Source organism: Schistocerca americana, chromosome 8 (assembly GCF_021461395.2).
Source record: "Schistocerca americana isolate TAMUIC-IGC-003095 chromosome 8, iqSchAmer2.1, whole genome shotgun sequence".
In the NCBI taxonomy this organism is placed as follows: domain Eukaryota; kingdom Metazoa; phylum Arthropoda; class Insecta; order Orthoptera; family Acrididae; genus Schistocerca; species Schistocerca americana.
Window position 1 is genome coordinate 55472740 of NC_060126.1, and position 20770 is coordinate 55493509.

Here is a 20770-nt window from a genome sequence, read left to right on the forward strand (position 1 = left end):
TTGAACCTGGCAGATCCTCTGTATTGATCATCATCAGTGTGCCACGTCAGTGTTGTGTTTCGTGCTATTTCTCGTGTGCGTCCAGAGGTGTGATTTTAATTGTGTACTGCCTTGAGGTTCGCCGTCAGTGTGCTATGCCATCCGTCAACACCTTCATGCTCCAGTCATACTGTGCCTTGTGTTCTTTTAATCGTCGCAGAGTGTGGCTTTTTGTGTGTGCTACTTTGAAACAGTTTTTTTTATCTCCATTTTACATTCACCCCGTTTTTTTTGTATATTGCCTTCCATGATGTTCTCCCTTTTGTATATCTATGTTCGCCTTCTTCTCTCCTTTGCTGTTTTTAAATGTCTTCTATTGTTTTGTTCTATGTCTTTCGGCTGAAGAGCAGCGCATATGCTGCTGCCAGCCCGCCCCGATGGGGAATTGAATTACAATAAAGGAAAAAAAAAAAAAAAAAGTGTAAGGGACACAAGTATAGAAGATATTAGGGGACTGACAAGAACATTTGCGACGTTCAGCTGCAACGGCAACCTTAAATGTCTGGCTTCTATGACCAGCCAACATCATCTCATCTGGTGACTGGTGACACACCTGGAGGTTGGGCAGCTGCTCGGCCAGCTGCAGCATGTGCTTGGTGCCCACCACGTTGGTGGTGACGGCCTGGCGCAGGGTCTCGTCGAAGCGGACGCTGGCGGCGTTGTGGAAGACGACGCTGACGTCACGCCGCAGGGCTGCCATGTCCTTCTCCGCCAGCCAGAAGTCCGGCGCGCTGAGGTCGCCGGCCACCACCGACAGCTGGCGCGCGAAGTCGGGCCGCTCCTCCCGCAGCTTCGAGAACACCTGTGGAACGCCGACGGTACTCTGCACTGACTGCTGGTGCGCATGGCAAAAACATGCTGAAAACCGTGCTGGGGCAGGGCATGTTGACTGCTGGCACCCACCAGCAGCGCAGCCATGTAATTCTCAGAGACAATGGCACTGCAGATTTATAGTACATTCCAATATTTGTTTAGTTGAGTTATGTTTTTATTCATTAATAAGTCACAGCTGCAAAATACTAACGCGAATTCTTTACAGACGAATGGAAAAACTGGTAGAAGCCGACCTCGGGGAAAGTCAGGTTGGCTCCCGCGGAAATGTTGCAACACGTGAGGCAATACTGACCCTACGACTTATCTTAGAAGAAATATTAAGGAAAGGCAAACCTACGTTACTAGCATCTGTAGACTTAGAGAAAGCTTTTACAATGTTGACTGGAATACTCTCTTTCAAATTCTGAAGGTGGCAGGGGTAAAATACGGGGAGCGAAAGGGTATTTACACTTTGTATGGTAACCAAATGGCAGTTATAAGAGTTGAGGGGTATGAAAGGGAAGCAGTGGTTGGGAAGGGAGTGAGACAGGGTTGTTGCCTCTCCCCGATGTTATTCAATCTGTATATTGAGCAAGCAGTGATGGAAACAAAAGAAAAATTCGGTGTAGGTATTAAAATCCATGGAGAAGAAATAAAAACTTTGAGGTTCGCCGATGACATTGTAATTCTGTCAGAGACAGCAAAGGACTTGGAAGGTCAGTTGAAAGGAATGGACAGTGTCATGAAAGGAGGGTATAAGATGAACATCAACAAAAGCAAAACGAGGATAATGGAATGTAGAAGAATTAAGTCGAGTGATGCTGAGGGAATTAGATTAGGAAATGAGACACTTAAAGCAGTAAAGGAGTTTTGCTGTTTGGGGAGCAAAATAACTGATGATGGTCGAAGTAGAGAGGATACAAAATGTAGACTGGCAATGGCAAGGAAAGCGTTTCTGAAGAAGAGAAATTTGTTAACATCAAGTATAGATTTAAGTGTCAGGAAGTCATTTCTGAAAGTATTTGTATGGAGTATAGCCCTGTATGGAAGTGAAACATGGACAATAAATAGTTTGGACAAGAAGAGAATAGAAGCTTTTGAGATGTGGTGCTACAGAAGAATGCTGAAGATTAGATCGGTAGATCACATAACTAATGAGGAAGTATTGAATAGGATTGGGGAGAAGAGAAGTTTGTGGCAAAACTTAACTAGAAGAAGGGATCGGTTGGTAGGACATGTTCTGAGGCATCAAGGATGTAGGCTGCATTAGGTACTGGGAGATGAAGAAGCTTGCACAGCATAGAGTAGCATGGAGAGCTGCATCAAACCAGTCTCAGGACTGAAGATCACAACAACAACATTTATTCATTAGGCATGATTGGGGGTTATAGACCCTTTCTTATATCTAACCTGACATGTGTAGTAAGTTAACATTACAACGTATGGGATGAATTGGGAGAAAAGGTATATTCTTTGGGAGGTCATAGTGTTAGTGATTCTGAACAACAAACTGCAAATGAACGTACGCCCTCTTCTTAACCGTATCCAACCTATAGCTGTCTGAATAGGCGTCAGTTTCATGCCCTTTACCAGCACTCACATGTGAATACAATCGAAGTGTCATTAACCTACACAGTGTTGTCTTCAATGATCATTTTTACCGACTATTTCAATGCACACTTCGGGCTCTTATCTTAAGTGTGTGTTCTCAAGTAAACGACTATACAAATGAGCTGAGATCAATAACACAACAGCTGTCTACAAGAGCTGCAAAATTCTCTGTAGTCGATGGCGAACTTTTCCAACATCCTTTCTGAGAAATGTACACAACTGAACGAAACGTTAGATCACAATGTTAAATTTGCTGTCAGCTGCACTTGTTTCGTTCCCCCTTGTTTTTATTGGTTTTCTCATATCCTGGCAAGAACAGGACAAATGTTCATATGACGTTTTTGTTCTGAACCACTAATATTATGACCGCTCAGAGCAAGTACCTTTCCTCCTGACTGTCGTTGTACACGACGTGTAGTGGGTATAAGTGTAGATATTTTTATATGTGGTACCTTTAACAGGTACGCACATCTGTGGTGAACAGTCATCCCACAAACGTGTTGTATTTTGCTACTTGATGGTTTCCTGCATGGTCGTTACAGAACCACTAAGTGGACTACGCCTGCCAGTATAGACCGACCGTTTGGTGTGCACGTGTCCACACTACGGCACCTGACCTGCTGTCCAGGAAAAATGAGCCTTAATGGCTTGCTCTTGTCACACGTATTTGGAGGTATAACCAATCTTTAACGTTGTTCAGTACACCGTTCTAAGTGACTAATAGAAAAGTCAGCACATATACCCATCACACTCTGAATAAATTACCGTGCAAACTAGTATGACCAAACAGATGTAAATAACAGATTTAAATAACTATCGAAAAATCTCATTTCCGCAAGTTACAGACAAAACTGTCAACACGCATCCTCAAAAAAGCTCAGGAGCAGCTCGCTCACAAAACAGGCGAATACCAAGCCGGCTTAAACCGATCGGAATTTTAGAAAACAAGCATTCAATTTAGAACAACATTAAAATACAAAGCCATCACGAATACCCCAATCATACACTACTTTGTGGACTTCAGAAGGCGTATGATTCAGTCGATTGGCAGCCCTTTTTTATCGTTCCCGAAGAACTAGGACTCGAGCTGAGAACCCCAAATCTCATCAAAGAAAAACGTCATCAATGCAATCTAGAAAGCGTAGTCCATGAGTGGGATATCAGAACCATTAGCGACCAGACCGGTGTTTGATATGGCGGCGGTGTGTGTCTTATTCCCCTTAATCTGGTTTTGGCCAAGCCATCTGTGAGTGGGAAAAAGAACTCAAAAACCTAAAGTATTGGAAACCCGTCTGACTTGAAGGACCTAAAAGTCAAATCCAAGTTTCTTGGCTGGCTTTTTCACACGATATTTCAATAGTAGCAGACAACGAAACGTCAGGAATTAAACAGAAACTCTCATTGAATCTACTTGAAGAGGTAGCCTCGAAATATCCTTCCAAAAAATATAAGTACGCCTGCTCGAAACATTCTACTCAAAACGTGATCACAGAATATGGAAAAATCTAGAATGTTCGATACTTCAAGTATTTAGATGAAATACAGAGGGAATTCTAAAGGTGGCAGGGGTAAAATACAGGGAGCGAAAGGCTATTTACAATTTATACAGAAGCCAGATGGCAGTTATAAGAGTCGAGGGACATGAAAGGGAAGCAGTTGTTGGGAAGGGAGTATGACAAGGTTGTAGCGTCTCCCCGATGTTATTCAATCTGTATATTGAGCAAGCAGTAAAGGAAACAAAAGAAAAATTCGGAGTAGGTATTAAAATCCATGGAGAAGAAATAAAAACTTTAAGGTTCGCCGATGACATTGTAATTCTGTCAGAGGCAGCAAAGGACTTGGAAGAGCAGTTGAATGGAGTGGATAGCGTCTTGAAAGGGGGATATAAGATGAACATCAACAAAAGCAAAACGAGGATAATGGAATGTAGTCGAATTAAGTCGAGTGATGCTGAGGGAATTAGATTAGGAAATGAGACACATAAAGTAGTTAAGGAGTTTTGCTATTTGGGGAGCAAAATAACTGATGATGGTCGAAGTAGAGAGGATATAAAATGTAGACTGGCAATGGCAAGGAAAGCGTTTCTGAAGAAGAGAAATTTGTTAACATCGAGTATAGATTTAAGTGTCAGGAAATCATTTATGAAAGTATTTGTATGGAGTGTAGCCATGTATGGAAGTGAAACATGGACGATAAATAGCTTGGACAAGAAGAGGATAGAAGCTTTCGAAATGTGGTGCTACAGAAGAATGCTGAAGATTAGATGGGTAGATCACATAACTAATGAGGAAGTATTGAATAGGATTGGGGAGAAGAGAAGTTTGTGGCAAAACTTGACTAGAAGAAGGGATCGGTTGGTAGGACATGTTCTGAGGCATCAAGGGATCACCAATTTAGTATTGGAGGGCAGCGTGGAGGGTAAAAATCGTAGAGGGAGACCAAGAGATGAATACACTAAGCAGATTCAGAAGGATGTAGGTTGCAGTAGGTACTGGGAGATGAAGAAGCTTGCACAGGGTAGAGTAGCATGGAGAGCTGCACCAAACCAGTCTCAGGACTGAAGACCACAACAACAACAGCAACAGAGGGAGAAAAAATGGCACAGAAAATTCGGACGGAGAAACTTATGCGAGTTATGGTAAAATGTGCAACATCTACAACAAAAGACGAATTTTCATAAGCCCGAAAATAATAGCCTGTAACACAGTTATCAGTCCTGTAGGCTTGTGCACTAACAAAACGGTTACACTCCCCAGCAGACATGATGTGGATGATATCCTAAAAGAAGGACGCGGAATTCTAACAAAGACGTTCGGCCAGAAAGGAGCAGAAGAACAGAGGACGGTCTCTAAAAACAACATAAAAACTAGCGAATCTCATGGCAGATGTAAGTAAAACATGACTGAAATATTATTAGCACATTAGCATACGTACAGACTCCCCCCCCCCTCCCCCACCAAACAAACGCAGTCTCGAAAGTGCGACTTGCACACAACTTAAAGCCATATCTTAGATCCAGGAGGTCAAAATAGATTTAGAAAAGTCTCACTTAAATTCACTAGATATCTTCAACAGAAACTTATACAGACTAAAACATAGCAATTGTGGAGTGCTGTCAGAGAATTAAGTCACCACCAGACCAGGGGCAAAGTGGCCTGAAAATGGAAAAAGAAACTATGGAGAAAAAATGAGAGCTAATTGGAAACTCTGAAGATTGAAACATAACAGCCTTAAGTTATGCGATAGAGTCCATATGCACCTAAAATAATAATAATAACACATAGATCCAGTCATAAAGATTTAATCGTTACGGTACATAAATAACTACCAATTTATTATCCAAAATATTTATTGGCGAGTTGTCAGCGACTAGCTTCATATAGGGTGATGGATAAGTAGCTGGGGGTTTCGGAAGATTCTGCTTCCCGGTGGAGCACATTTACACTCGCCAGACATTTAGTCCTCATTGCAGATGCTTCACACTATGGCACTGGCACAATGCTGCCTAGCAATTACTCAAATGACATTCAACAACCAATTCTACAAAAGACTAAAACTCGCAACAGCTGCTCAGATGAATTATCGTTCAATAGAAAAGGAGACACCGTCTGTTATTACTTATTTTTATATCAAAAACTTCATTGTTTTCTCATGTGAAAAAATGTTATGAGGAGGCTTAAAAAGTAAGCTGCACGGTATTATTAAACGCTGCACTACAATTCAAAGTGATGCAGATACATCTGCTATTTTTCAACATAGTCTCCAAGTCCCTGTAAATAACGGTTGGAGCTTGTAAGGGGTCTGTAGGCCCTTACTATAACTCTGCACCCGGCACAGGTCGATAGAGCGAACAATCGATTGTGACTTTTTGCGAGAGCGAGTGTCAAGATGCGCCAGAGTGGTTGGTGGGAATGGTGTGTGTGTGGAGGCCATTATTGGAATACAGGTTTTTAACCGAGAAGGGTGTCACCATCGCTGTGGTTAGACCCCTAAATAATTAATAAATACCGGGAAAGTGATGAAGTATCTTTATAAAAGTGATCAGTGACGTTACTAGTGCCGATATTTAGTTCCGCGTCTACCGCGCCGGTCTAACCTTGGATTGCAGTGTTGGATGCAGTGATGGATTAGCGTGTGACGACAATAGAAAATGAAGAAAGCCTGTGCTGAGATTAGCCGTAATTAGGTACGTATGACGAATGCAGTGGCTGTCTCCTTTTTGTGTTTTGAGAAGAATATAACTTCGTAGCTAGTAAAACTGTGTTGGTGTTCCTTATTACCATACATTCAGTATTATAGTATTGAACAGGACGAACTCGAAAGTAACAACTTCTGTAGCAGTCAATTCCGATTACCAGCCCCATTAGGTTCACGGTCATGTTAATAATAAATATTGGGCTGCTATTCGATCAGATCAGGTCGGGATAAGAACGGAGGTGTTACAAGCTTTCTACTAATTGTTCAATTTCTAGTGACAGAAATCCGCTCATTGGTCACAGAGTCATTTGAAAATTCCTGTGTGATCGCCCTCATCGTCAAAAAATCTGTGATTTCTGTGAGTGGGCTACAGATTAGCTGGCTGTTTCACAAGGAGTTCCTTGCGGGGTGGGGGAGTGGCTCTGTACGTAAAAAACAGTATTTCATTTGAGTCCATAGACGTATCACGACACTGCACTGAACAGATATTTGAGAGTTGTGCAGCATTAGTTGAATTTAGTGAAACTAAACTTCTAATTGCTGTTGTTTATAGGTCCCCTAACTCTGACTTCAGAGCATTTTTGCTTAAGCTAGAGAGGGTTCTTGATTCGCTTTGTAGGAAGTACCAGAAAGTAGTTCTATGTGGTGACTTCAATATTAATTTTGAACATGATTGTGCAAGAAAAAGGATGTTGGTAGATCTCCTAAATTCATATGATCTGATGCAAACTGTGTTTTTTCCAACTACGGTGCAGGGGAACAGTAGCACAGTCATAGACAATATTTTTATTCATTCTTCATTACTAGATGGGCATTCTGTTAGTAAAAGGGTGAATGGCCTTTCAGACCATGATGCACAAATTTTAACACTAAAAGGTTTTTGTACTCTAACCAATGTCGTATTTAATTACAAACTACGTAGGAAAGTTAATCCAACAGCAATAGAGAGTTTTTCAAAACTTGTCAAGGAACAAGAGTGGCAAGATGTCTATAGTGCTGATAATATAGATGATAAATACAATGCTTTCCATAACACATTTCTCATGCTCTTTGAGAGTTTCTTTCCATTAGAACATTCTGAACAGGGTACTAGTAGTAATGGACAGCCCAGTTGGCTGACTAGTGGGATCAAGAACGAAGCGGGAATTATATCAAAATGTTAGAAGTAGTCACAATCAAGCTACAGTAGCCCATTACAAACAGTATTGTAAGGTGCTTAAAAATGTTATTATCAAGGAAAAAATATGTGGTATGCAAATAGAATAGCTAATTCACAGGATAAAATTAAAGCCAAATGGTCAGTTGTGAAGGAAGTGTCTGGTCAGCAGCACAAGGTTGACGATATAAAGTCAGTTTGCAGTAATAATATTTCTGTTACTGATAAATCAGATATATGTACAGTATTTAACAACCATTTTCTGAGCATTGCTGGTGAATTAAATAAAAATTTAGTATCTACAGGAAATCATACAAATTTCTTAGCAAATGCCTTTACGAGATTGACGTCTGAAATACTCCTCTGTGATACAGACAAGAGGGAGATTGAGACAGTAATCAAATCACTGCAGACTAAGGACTCTCATTGTTATGATGGTCTAGTAGAATATTACATTTCTGTGCTGCATATGTTAGCCCTGTATTTAGCCATATTTGTAATTTTTCCTTTAGGAATGGTCAGTTTCCTGAGCGATTAAAGTACTCAGTAGTAAAGCAGCTTTATAAAAAGGTTCAAATGGTTCAAATGGCTCTGAGCACTATGGGACTCAACTGCTGAGGTCATTAGTCCCCTAGAACTTAGAACTAGTTAAACCTAACTAACCTAAGGACATCACAAACATCCATGCCCGAGACAGGATTCGAACCTGCGACCATAGCGGTCTTGCGGTTCCAGACTGCAGCGCCTTTAACCGCACGGCCACTTCGGCCGGCCTTTATAAAAAGGGAGAAAGGGATAATGTAGACAATTTTAGACCTATTTCTATGCCGTCAGTGTTTGCAAAAGTTATCGACAAGGCTGTGTATGTAAGGTTAATTGATCATTTTACATCACACGATTTGCTATCAAATGTACAGTTCGGCTTTAGAAGTCGTTTGACAACTGAAAATGCTATATCCTCTTTTCTATGTGAGGTACTGGATGGGCTAAACAAAAAGTTTCAAACGCTTGGCGTATTTTTTGATTTAACAAAGGCATTTGACTGTGTTGATCACACAATATTACTCCAGAAGTTGGACCATTACGGAATAAGGGGAGTAGCTCACAATTGGCTCACCTCTTACTTTAGCAACAGGTCATTATTCTCAATGTTGATAATGGCAGTGATGTGGGATCTGAGTGGGGTACTGTCAAGTGGGGGATGCCCCAGGGATCAGTGTTGGTGCTGCTCCTGTTCCTTATTTATATAAATGATATGCCCTCTAAAATATTTCTGTTTGCTGAAGACACTAGCTTGGTAGTAAAGGATGTTGTGTGCAACATTGACTCGGTTTCAAGTAGAGCGGTACGTGACCTCAGTTCATGGCTTACAGAAAATAAACTAACGTTAAATCACAGTAAGACTAGCGCATCATGCTTGCGTCATCTGTTCAGAGCCCCAACCCCAAACTCCAAAACCGGCATGTTACCTGTTAACATAACTCAGAAGCTAATTTTTATGGTCACAGAAGAAACAGTATGAAGGAGTGATGTTCAAAAGAAAATGTAGGAAACAGCACTGTGGTTATAAGTGAAGTCTTTATTAAAAATAATCACCAGGGACCTGAGCACAACTGTTCCATTGTTTCACGAGCTGGCGGATTACCTGCTCCCAGAATTCCTTTGGTTATGGCAGGAGCGACTCTTCCACTGTGTCCTTCGGTTCGTTATCTCAGTTGAAGCCCTTCCCTCTGAGATTCTTTTTTAGGTGGTGTAGCTGCTCCTGCTTGAACTTGGCCACTACACTGTGTGTGACATTGGAGATACGTGGACGCGCGTTATCGTGCAGCAGAATCGCTCCCTCATTGAGCAGCTGAGGTCTTTTGCTATCGATGGACTTCAGTAGGCTATGGATTGTCTCACAGTACACGTCACTGTTAATGGTTATTCCGTGCTCGAGGAATTTGATGGGTATTGGACCTCAGACGTCGAAAAAAGTGGCGAACTTCACCTTGCCTGCTGATGGCATAGCTTTGAATCTTTCAGGGGGGACGGGGACGGGGGCGGGGACGGGGGCGGGGGGGGGCGGGGGTGATACAGACGTACAACCAAGCCAGATCTTGCATTCACGCCCCTAGATGTCTCACTACATTATCGCAAAGTAACATATCTGAATTTCAACCAGTTTGGTTGTTACGACGTTTCCTACCTTGTTTCCTACCTTTTCATTTGAAGGCTCTTTATACTTTGACTACACTGAAGTCTCAGATCCTCGCATTCAGGGGGATATCAAGAAGAAAGGCATTGTCAAGGTGTGATGTGTATCATTTCGACTGTGTATCAAAGTTGAAAGCATGGTAGGAGGCCAGAACATTCAAATGAAACTGAAGGTGATAATTTCAACCTCTGAGGAACCTCACTTTTATAGATCCACCCCTGTACACGACCATACCCTGACCAAAATACCGCATGGTCGCAGGCTGTGTGCAATTTCCAATCTTTTGCACCAGCCCATACTACCTACTGCATGGGCCCTGTAACCTGGAATCATAGATATGGACAAACACCAGAGTTGACCTGTGGTCATCACTGGTCCTAGCAGGAATCAAATGTTTGAAATAGCAACTGGGCACCTTGTGGTGCATCAAAATCAGCTGTGGCTGTGATTGGGAAATGACAGCCGTGATGTATTTATGTGATACTACATTGTTTGGCCTCAAGTGCCCATCTGAGGCTGTCAATATTACTGACGGTGTTCTCGGGAGTCCCAGGTTGGGACCACTACCCTCCATATGTCAACACATTACCCATTGAAGCTCCTCACGTGACTGCGACTACCTCTCACAGAATATGTCCACCACATTCTATGGGCTATGAAACAACTATGGAGTTGAAACTGCTACCATCAGCTGTAAACTATGATTCGCCTTTGAAGGTCATACTGTTGCCACCAGCTGTGGAAGCCGCATTCCCATCTGGGGACCAAGTCACTGGTAACATGTCCACAACAACAATCGTCACAGAGCAGTTGACAGTGACAACCATCTCCTCTGCCCCATACTTGACTGGTCCTGATTCCCCTGCAGACACTAGTGGCCCTTCGGGCTAGTTAGAGTGAGGAAGAATGAAATATCCACAGCACAGGCGATATGAAGGCTGACTCAGAGAAGGGGGCTGATTGTACGGTTTCTTGTTCTGACTCCAACTGCTGAAACCAGAAGCATCATGGTAAGAATGTCACTTGGAGATGAGTAGTAACCCTCGAATGTGAATAAATACAATAGTTGGTAGATATACTAGATTGTAATTTGATATTAAAGTGATAGATATGCGGATTACCGAATATAGCTAATACCTCGTTTTCTGAACTTTGACTATGATTCTGGAACGCCTTTGGATGTCTGGTTTTCATATAAGACGATTCTGTATTTTCTGCATTATAATGATTTAGGCTCACATTATATGTAGACCTAAGGTTCACTTTCTCTTCAATTCCATCTATCGACCTAGTATCGATCTCATTTTCCATGTTCAATATAGTTCACAGTACTTACTTCCCTAGCTTAGTGTCAAGCTACGACAAATGAGAACTGGAATTATTGGCTACGCCAAATAAGCACTGAAATTATTAACACCTGCGTAAACAGACCATGCTAAGTCCGTACCTCCAACATCGATGGGTTAGCAAAGCATGCCAAGACAGTGACCTCTTTGTTGCCCAAATACGCTGCATGTCTCATCAGCAAAATTTCTTTTCAAAAAATGCAACACTAAATGACGTAATTGGCTTAGTAGAGAAATTGTTCCAGAGACTTAGCTGTTGCTGACGCATCTTTTGATGTGAAACGCCTCTGCTCCCAGGGCGCTAACATCCTCGACTTACAGACAAATGTCGCAACACAATGTTGGCTTGAACTAGCCTGGCCCATCTGCATGACTTACAACGTCTGAGGTGTAGGCCTCGAGCCTCGCGTGCGGGTCCTGTCCGCGCTTGGGCCGCACCAGCAGGTAGAGGGTGCCGACGTCTGGGCAAGACCGCAGCAGCTTCTCCACGATGGCCTTGCCCAGGAAGCCGGTGGCCCCGGTCACCAGCACCGACCTGCCGGCGAACCACTGGGCCACCTGGGAACCTGAGTCGGTGCCCTCTCCTTCCACTGTACGCATTTCTGACACCTGCCACAAAGAAAATTCTCATCACTTGCAGTCGGAAGCGAGAATTTTCAAACAGTGTGTTTCAGATAGGTATTTTTCTCACTAAGCTACAAAATAATAAGTGAATGCAATATTTATTAATATAGTTAAACAGTATAGCTATGTCAGTTTTGGATCATCTTAGTCACATTGTTAACATTACATAACCTAGGTCACTGACCTTCACAGACAGTCATTGACCTATCAACGATGTCATCAACGCACGTCTCATTTTTGATGACGCAGTGAGTTTGAGGTCATATGGCACACTAATATTTTCGATGAACCCATCGAGAGATGAATGTAGAATATTGGAAATATTGGTAGGACATTTAAAAAATATATTAGAGTTGATAGTGGGCAGTAAATTTAAAGACAAACACACACACACACACACACACACACACACACACACACACACACACACACACAATCAGAAATTTACTGTATTTCCACATCTGTAATAGTTTCCAAAATTACACAAGCATCTAAACTATTATCTCGTAAGTAAGTTTCTCTCTATCATGCTTTGTGCTAAATACGTTACTGCCCCATCAGTAAATTTCTTATCTCTGTATCGTACTGTAGTAAAATGTGTGTATGAAATTTCACTTATCCCTACCTCTCTGTAATCGTTACTTGAACGAGGCATCAACATTAATTTACAAAGGGAAATAGGAAAACACAACAAAAACACCCTAGGCGTAAATTTTATTTGAATTTTCAAACAATAAATCATATTATCGCTGACACACTAAATCATAGTTAACGTGTCAGCACATGTTTTCAGTCGGAGTACAGAAAAACTTTTATTATACAAAAACGTTAATTTTCTTCCATATTCAAAAAGAAGGCCCAATGCTCTCACTGAAGTCGTCTGCAAAATCTCGCAGATGGCAGTCGTGCGACCACTGTTCCAAGAACTTCACATTTAACTCAGGAGTTACTGGCTCATATTTGTCGACACATATTTTGATTAGAGTGCAGGAAGTGAGGGAAGCCCTTCTCAACATGATGCACGTTATATTTTGGCAACAGGTCTAGTCTTTAATACACTTCACTTCCTCGAAGCCCTTCACGATGACACATGACTCATGTGGAATAACTGAGTGTATACAATTCACCATCACTTACAAAGATACACTAGCTGACCCCATCCTCTGAAGGGGGTGATTTTTCCATCAACCATTTTGCTGAAGTTATATCCAACTCATAGTACGGCTTTGTGCACTGTAGAATACGACTACCAGAGACTACTTCGTGAACCTTCCCACGTCCGAAATGAAATTTTCTTCATAATATATCGATTGTCTGTGGTGCAGAATCTTTGACATTCAGAAACCATTCAGGAATTTCACACTACAGGAAAACGGCTTTTTCCTTGAATTGTTACAAGTAATTGACAGTGAACCCTGACATTGTCAAGGAGGACACGGCGGTCTTAATGCGGTTTATTAAATAAAGAGTTTTTTAAAGCGAAAAGCTTTTAGCGCCTAGGCGAACATTTCCCTATCATAATGAAAGTCGACAACTGTTTCGGTTGCTATCTGCAATCCAATTGAGACTGGTAATATTTGGACGAAACGGAGCCTAAGAAAAATACGTACAATCAAGCAGAATACAAGACACTGCACAAAATCTGAGCAAAAGTAATGCAGAGCCAATTCTAAAAGTCAAAGCGAACATTTGATAAATCCACTTAACAGTGTAGTGCAAAATATGTTAATGCTTATAAGATATCATATCGATCAGAATGTGAAAAAACGGTGAATACCTATTGGAAAACATCATTAGCTGTGGTCATGCAATAACATGCATTTGTAACTACCAAAATATGACCGTGAGCAAGCCAAGTTGTAAGCGTGTCGAAAGAATTGAAGACCAGGATCTCAAAAACCTTAACTCCACATTCAAATGAATTGAAAAATTATAAAGATAACAATGGCGTAATGTCGTCTCATCTGGACGAATATTTTACCTTTCATTGCGTTGTGGTCTTCAATCCAGAGACTGGTTTGATGCAGCTCTTCATGCTACCCTATCCTGTGCAAGCTTCTTCATCTCCGAGTAACTACTGCAATTTACGTCCTACACCTGCTTAGTGTATTCATGCCTTGATCTCCCTCTACGATTTTTATCCTACACTCTTCCCTCCAATACTAAGCTGGTGATCCCTTGATGCATCACAACGTGCCCTACCAACCAATCCCTTCTTCTAATGAGGTTGTGCCACAAATTACTTTTCTCCCCAATTCTATTCAATACCTCCTCATTAGTTTCGTGATCTAAAAATCTAATCTTCAGCATTCTTCTGTAGCACCACATTTCAAAAGCTTCTATTCTCTTCTTGTCTAAACTATTTATCGCCCATTTTTCACTTCCATACATTGCTACACTCCATACAAATACTTTCAGAAACGACTTCCTGACACTTAAATCTTTACTCGATGTTACCAGATTCCTCTTCTTCAGAAACGCATTCTTGCCATTGCAGTCTACATTTCCTATCCTCTCTACTTTGACCATCATCAGTTATTTTACTCCCCGAATAACAAAACTAATTACCTCAGCATCACCAGATTTAATTCGACTACATTCAATTTTCCTGGTTTCCTTTTGTTGATGTTCATCTTATATCCTCCTTTCTAGACACTGTCCATTCCGTTCAACTGCTCTTCCAGGTCCTTTGCCGTCTCTGCCAGAATTACAATGTCATCGGCAAATCGCAAAGGTTTTATTTCTTCTTCATGGAATTTAATCCCTTCTCCAAATATTTCTTTTGTTTCCTTTATTTGGTTAATATACAGATTCTATGACATTGGGGATAGGCCACAACCCAGTCCCACTCCCTTCCCAACCACTCCTTCCCTTTCATTCCCCTGGACTCTTATAACTGCCCTCTGGTATTAGTACAAATTTTAAATAGCCTTTCGGTCCCTGTATATTAACTCCTGCCACCTTAAGAATTTGAAAGAGAGTTTTCCAGTCAACATTGTCAAAAGCTTTCTCTAAGTTTGCAAATGCTAGAAACGTTGGTTTGCCTTTCCCTAATCTATCTTCTAAGATAAGACGTAGCGTCAGTATTGCGTCGCCTATTGCAACATCTCTACGGAATCCAAACTGATCTTCCCCGAGGTCGGCTTCTACTAGTTTTTCCATTCGTCTTCAAGGAATTCGCGTTAGTATTTTGCAGCCGTGACTTATTAAACTGATTTCACATGTCTCAACACCTGGTTTCTTTGGGATTGGAATTATTATATTCTTCTTGAAGTCTGAGGGTATTTCGTCTGTCTCATACATCTTTCTCACCAGATGGTAGAGTTTTGTCAGGACTGGCTCTCCCAACGCTGTCAGTAGTTCTAATGGAATGTTATCTACTATCGGGGCCTTGTTTCGACTCAGGTCTTTCAGTGGTCTGTCAAACTATTCACGCAGTATATTACCTCCGATTTCATCTTCATCTACATCCTCTTCCATTTCCATAATATTGTCCTCAAGTACATCGTCCTTGTATAGTCCCTGACCACTGGACCTGACGGGATAACAATTCGATTCTACACAGAGTACGCGAAAGAACTTGCCCCCCTTCTAACAGCCGTGTACCGCAAGTCTCTAGAGGAACGGAAGGTTCCAAATGATTGGAAAAGAGCACAGGTAGTCCCAGTGTTCAAGAAGGGTCGTCGAGCAGATGCGCAAAACTATAGACCTATATCTCTGACGTCGATCTGTTGCAGAATTTTAGAACATGTTTTTTGTTCGAGTATCATGTCGTGTTTGGAAACCCAGAATCTACTATGTAAGAATCAACATGAATTCCGGAAACAGCGATCGTGTGAGACCCAACTCGCTTTATTTGTTCATGAGACCTAGAAAATATTAGATACCGGCTCCCAGGTAGATGCTATTTTTCTTGACTTTCGGAGGGCGTTCGATACAGTTCCGCACTGTCGCCTTATAAACAAAGTAAGAGCCTACAGAATATCAGACCAGCTGTGTGGCTGGATTGAAGAGTTTTTAGCAAACAGAAAAACAGCATGTTGTTCTCAATGGAGAGACGTCTACAGACGTTAAAGTAACCTCTGGCGTGCCACAGGGGAGTGTTATGGGACCATTGCTTTTCACAATATATATAAATGACCTAGTAGATAGTGTCGGAAGTTCCATGCGGCGTTTCGCGGATGATGCTGTAGTATACAGAGAAGTTGCAGCATTAGAAAATTGTAGCGAAATGCAGGAAGATCTGCAGCGGATAGGCACTTGGTGCAGGGAGTGGCAACTGTCCCTTAACATAGACAAATGTAATGTATTTCGAATACATAGAAGGCTCCTTTATTGTATGATTATATGATAGCGGAACAAACACTGGCAGCAGTTACTTCTGTAAAATATCTGGGAGTATGCGTGCCGAACGATTTGAAGTGGAATGATCATATAAAATTAATTGTTGGTAAGGCGGGTGCCAGGTTGAGATTCATTGGGAGAGTGCTTAGAAAATGTAGTCCATCAACAAAGGAGGTGGCTTACAAAATACTCGTTCGACCTATGCTTGAGTATTACTCATCAGTGTGGGATCCGTACCAGATCGATCTGACGGAGGAGATAGAGAAGATCCAAAGAAGAGCGGCGCGTTTCGTCACAGGGTTATTTGGTAACCGTGATAGCGTTACGGAGATGTTTAATAAACTCAAGTGGCAGACTCTGCAAGAGAGGCGCTCTGCATCGCGGCGTAGCTTGCTCGCTAGGTTTCGAGAGGGTGCATTTCTGGATGAGGTATCGAATATATTGCTTCCCCCTACTTATGCCTCCCGAGGAGATGACGAATGTAAAATTAGAGAGATTAGAGCGCGCACGGAGGCCCATCAGACAGTCGTTCTTCCCGCGAACCATACGCGACTGGAACAGGAAAGGGAGGTAATGACAGTGGCACGTAAAGTGCCCTCCGCCACACACCGTTGGGTGGCTTGTGGAGGATAAATGTAGATGTAGATGTAGATGTATACTCCTTCCACCTTTCTGCTTTCCTTTCTTTGCTTAGAACTGGGTTTCCATCTGAGCTCTTGATATTCATACAAGTGGTTTTCTTTTCTCCAAAGGTTTCTTTAAAATTCCTGTAGGCAGTATCTATCTTACCCCTAGTGAGATAAGCCTCTAGATCCTTACATTTGGGCCGGCCGGAGTGGCCGCGCGGTTAAAGGCGCTTCAGTCTGGAACCGCGCGACCGTTACGGTCGCAGGTTCGAATCCTGCCTCGGGCATGGATGTGTGTGATGTCCTGAGGTAAGTTAGGTTTAAGTAGTTCTAGGGGACTTATGACCACAGCAGTTGAGTCCCATAGTGCTCAGAGCCATTCTTTACATTTGTCCTCTAGCCGTCCCTGCTTAGCCATTTTGCACTTCCTGTCGATCTCATTTTTGAGACGTTTGTATTCCTTTTTGCCTGCTTCACTTACTGCATTTTCACTATCTGAATAATTTCTTTTATTTCATCATAAATTTCTTCAATTTCTTCGTCATCTGAAGAGCTAGTTGGCATATAAACTTGTGCTACTGTAGTGGGCGTGGGCTTCGTGTCTATCTTGGCCACATAATGCGTTCACTATGCTGTTTGTAGTAGCTTACCCGCATTCCTATTTTTTATTCATTATTAAACCTACTCCTGCATTACCCCTGTTTGACTTTGTATTTGTAACCTTGTATTCGCCTGACCAAAAGTCTTGTTCCTCCTGGCACCGAAGTTCTCTAATTCCTACTATATCTAACTTTAACCTATCCATTTCCCTTTTTAAATTTTCTAACCTACCTGCCCTATTAAGGGATCTGAGATTCCACGCTTCGATCCGTAGAATGCCAGTTTTGTTTCTCCTGATAACGACGTCCTCTTGAGTAGTCCCCACCCAGAGATCCGAATGTGGGACTATTTTACCTCCGGAATATTTTACCCAAGAGAACGCCATCATCATTATCCATACCGTAAAGCTGCATGCCCTCGGGAAAAATTACGGCTGTAGTTTCCCCTTGCTTTCAACCGTTCGCAGTACCAGCACAGCAAGGCCGTTTTGGTTAGTGTTACAAGGCCAGATCAGTCAATCATCCAGACTGTTGCCCCTGCAACTACTGGAAAGGCTGCTGCCCCTCTTCAGGAACCACACGTTTGTCTGGCCTCTCGATAGATACCCCTCCATTGTGGTTGCACCGACGGTATGGCTATCTGTATCGTTGATGCAAGCCTACCCACCAACGGCAAGGTCCATAGTTCATGGGGGGAAGTAGACATCCCTGCTTAGCCATTTGCACTTCCTATCGATATCATTTTTGAGTCGTTTGCATTCCTTTTCGCTTGCTCCATTTACTGCATTTTTAGATTTCCTCCTTTCATCAATTAAACTCAGTACCCCTTCTGTTACCTATGGATTTCTACTAGCCTTCGTCTTTTTACCGATTTGACCCTCTGCTGCCTTCACTGCTACCCATTCTTCTTTGCTGTATTTATTTCCCCCGTTCTTGTCAATCGTCTCCTAATGCTCTCTCTAAAACCCTCTACAACCCACAGGTTCTTTCAGTTTATCCAGGTCCCAGCTCCTTAAATCCTCACCTTTTGCAGTTTATTCAGTTTTAGTCGACAGTTCATAACCAATAAATTGTGGTCAGAGAAACGTTTTACGTTTGAAACCTAGTTCCTAAATCTCTGTCTTACCATTGTATAATCTACTTGAAACCTTCCAGTGTCTCCAGGGGTCTTCCATATATACAACTTCTTTCATGATGCTTAAACCAAGTGTTGCCTATGATGAAGCACTTTTCAGGACGAGTAAGGTAACATATTACTCCCTCCCCCCCCCCCCCCCCCCCACACACACACACACACACATCTCTCACATTGACCAGAGAAATTAGAGAAATTAACCAGAGAAACTAGAGCAAATACAGAGGGTTACCGTTGCTGCATCTGTTCCTGGAGGTCTTCACGTTGTTCGCTTGCCAGTAAATCATCGCCAGCATATAGGAAACACCAAGAGTGAGGGACTGTGAGTCGTATTCACAGTCTCCATACAGGGGATAAACAGTAGAGGTGCTCATGGGAAGATTGTCGCAATTTTAGAAGTTTACGGACAGCAGTCTGTTGTCCAAGTATTGTAGGAGTGCGATTTCCGAGGCACCGCACCCACATTCCACAGCCGTACCATCGTCCACTGGAGACCGCAGCCACAGCAGCAAGTAGTATGGTGAGATCGCTCCTGCTTCGGCCTGCGTTAGGAGCAGCGTTAAACAACTGGATCACGTGCAATTGCTGTTTCCACTGAGGTTTCGCGATGCTTTGGGGTGTAGTGATTCTTCTTATTTTTCGTTTTGTGTCGATGCCAGTCGGTCAGCCAGTTTATGAGAGACCGCGTTTTGTACCGATTGTGACACAATTCACTGCCAATACCAGCTAGGAGGGTAATTTGTAAATGGTTCATTTGTTTTTTTTGTTCAGCATCGGCCTGAAGCTGATAATATATTTATTGATTCAGTAGAGCTTTTACTTTCAGTAGTTTGATCCTGAATTAAACCTTTGCTTTATTTTATTTCCGTGTAACTGTCTGATATCATTGAACCCCCTAAGTGTTCGTTATGGTTCATGTTTGGAATTGAAAACAGGTGTGATTTATCGTCAAAACTACCACTGCAGATTAATTAGGGGTGACTGGGCGACATTGAAATCTAACATTATCGAGCACACGCAAAATCCGGACAAGCAACAGGTGGTGTGTTACAATATTACCCTATACTCAGGGGTGACCCAAACCCTTATCTTTTTTTCCACTTAACTTCCCTGATCCCAACTATATCTAGACTGTGTCTTAGTACTTCGCTTTTCAGATTTTCTAGCTTCCCTACTATGTTCAAACTTCTGACATTCCACACACTGAGTCATAGGTTGTTGTCCTCTCGCTGGCTACTCAATCTTTTTCTCTTTGTCACCTCCCTGGTGCTCGTCTCCTCCGAGAGTTCTGAATGGGGGACTAGTTCAGAATCTTTTGCCAATGGAGATATTGTTATGGTACTTTTTTGTTTCAGCTCACATGTCCTGTTTATACATATTATTTGTCTTTAATGCAGGGTGTAGTGGGACGCGAAATTGAAGCGTCACCCATCCACCAGTGTCAGCCCAGTTTGCAGGTGAATATAAGTTTAATTTAGTTTTTTGTTTATGTATTTTTGTAATATTTGTAATGGTTGTGAATTGTCTAAAGTTTTGTATTTATTTTTTATGTTTCATGTACGGAGAGGGCGGCGCAACGAACGGAGACAGCATCTTCGCTGCCGGGGCCAGAGAGAAAATTGCTGGCCACTATACGTCGCGGGTCGACAGCCAAAGAGCAACAGAAGATCCTGAAACCGAGTTGTGTCGTGCTTCTAAAAATTGAAAATTATGAATTTGTAATGTTTCTACAACAATGACGTCATAGAAAGTTTAATCATGTTGTAAATGTTCAGTTCTATCTTGTCAAGGCTCAGGTTCACGTTTATATGTAGGAAGATAATAAACTAGTGGATCCTACAAAAGTTTAAATACGTGTTCCGCGAATTTATTTATGAAGAATTATGTTAAGTAATTTATTTGACAAGATTATTAATTTTTGACAGCGTTCATCGCGAGTTTGATTCTTGAAAGTTTATTCACTGTGGTTGTAATATTTATTAAATCAGATCACTTGCATTAATATAATTTCTGAGAAGAAACAAACGACATCTAAATTGAAAAAGTTTGCGCAAACCAATTGGACTGAGTGACGTAATTCTGC

The 20770-nt window shown here is 41.9% G+C and overlaps 1 protein-coding gene across 1 annotated transcript in view; it reads right to left on the bottom strand.

The window, feature by feature from the left end:
* The window catches only part of LOC124545523 (putative fatty acyl-CoA reductase CG5065), a 100822-nt gene extending 88859 nt beyond the window's left edge, over positions 1 to 11963 (bottom strand). The window contains exons 1-2 of the mRNA XM_047124471.1: positions 11738 to 11963; positions 564 to 841 (exon numbers count right to left, since the gene is read on the bottom strand). Of these exons, the coding sequence (XP_046980427.1) occupies positions 564 to 841; positions 11738 to 11959 (500 nt within the window). The 5' untranslated portion in view covers positions 11960 to 11963. The remainder of the gene's footprint in view (positions 1 to 563; positions 842 to 11737) is intronic.
* Positions 11964 to 20770: the final 8807 nt, after the last annotated feature.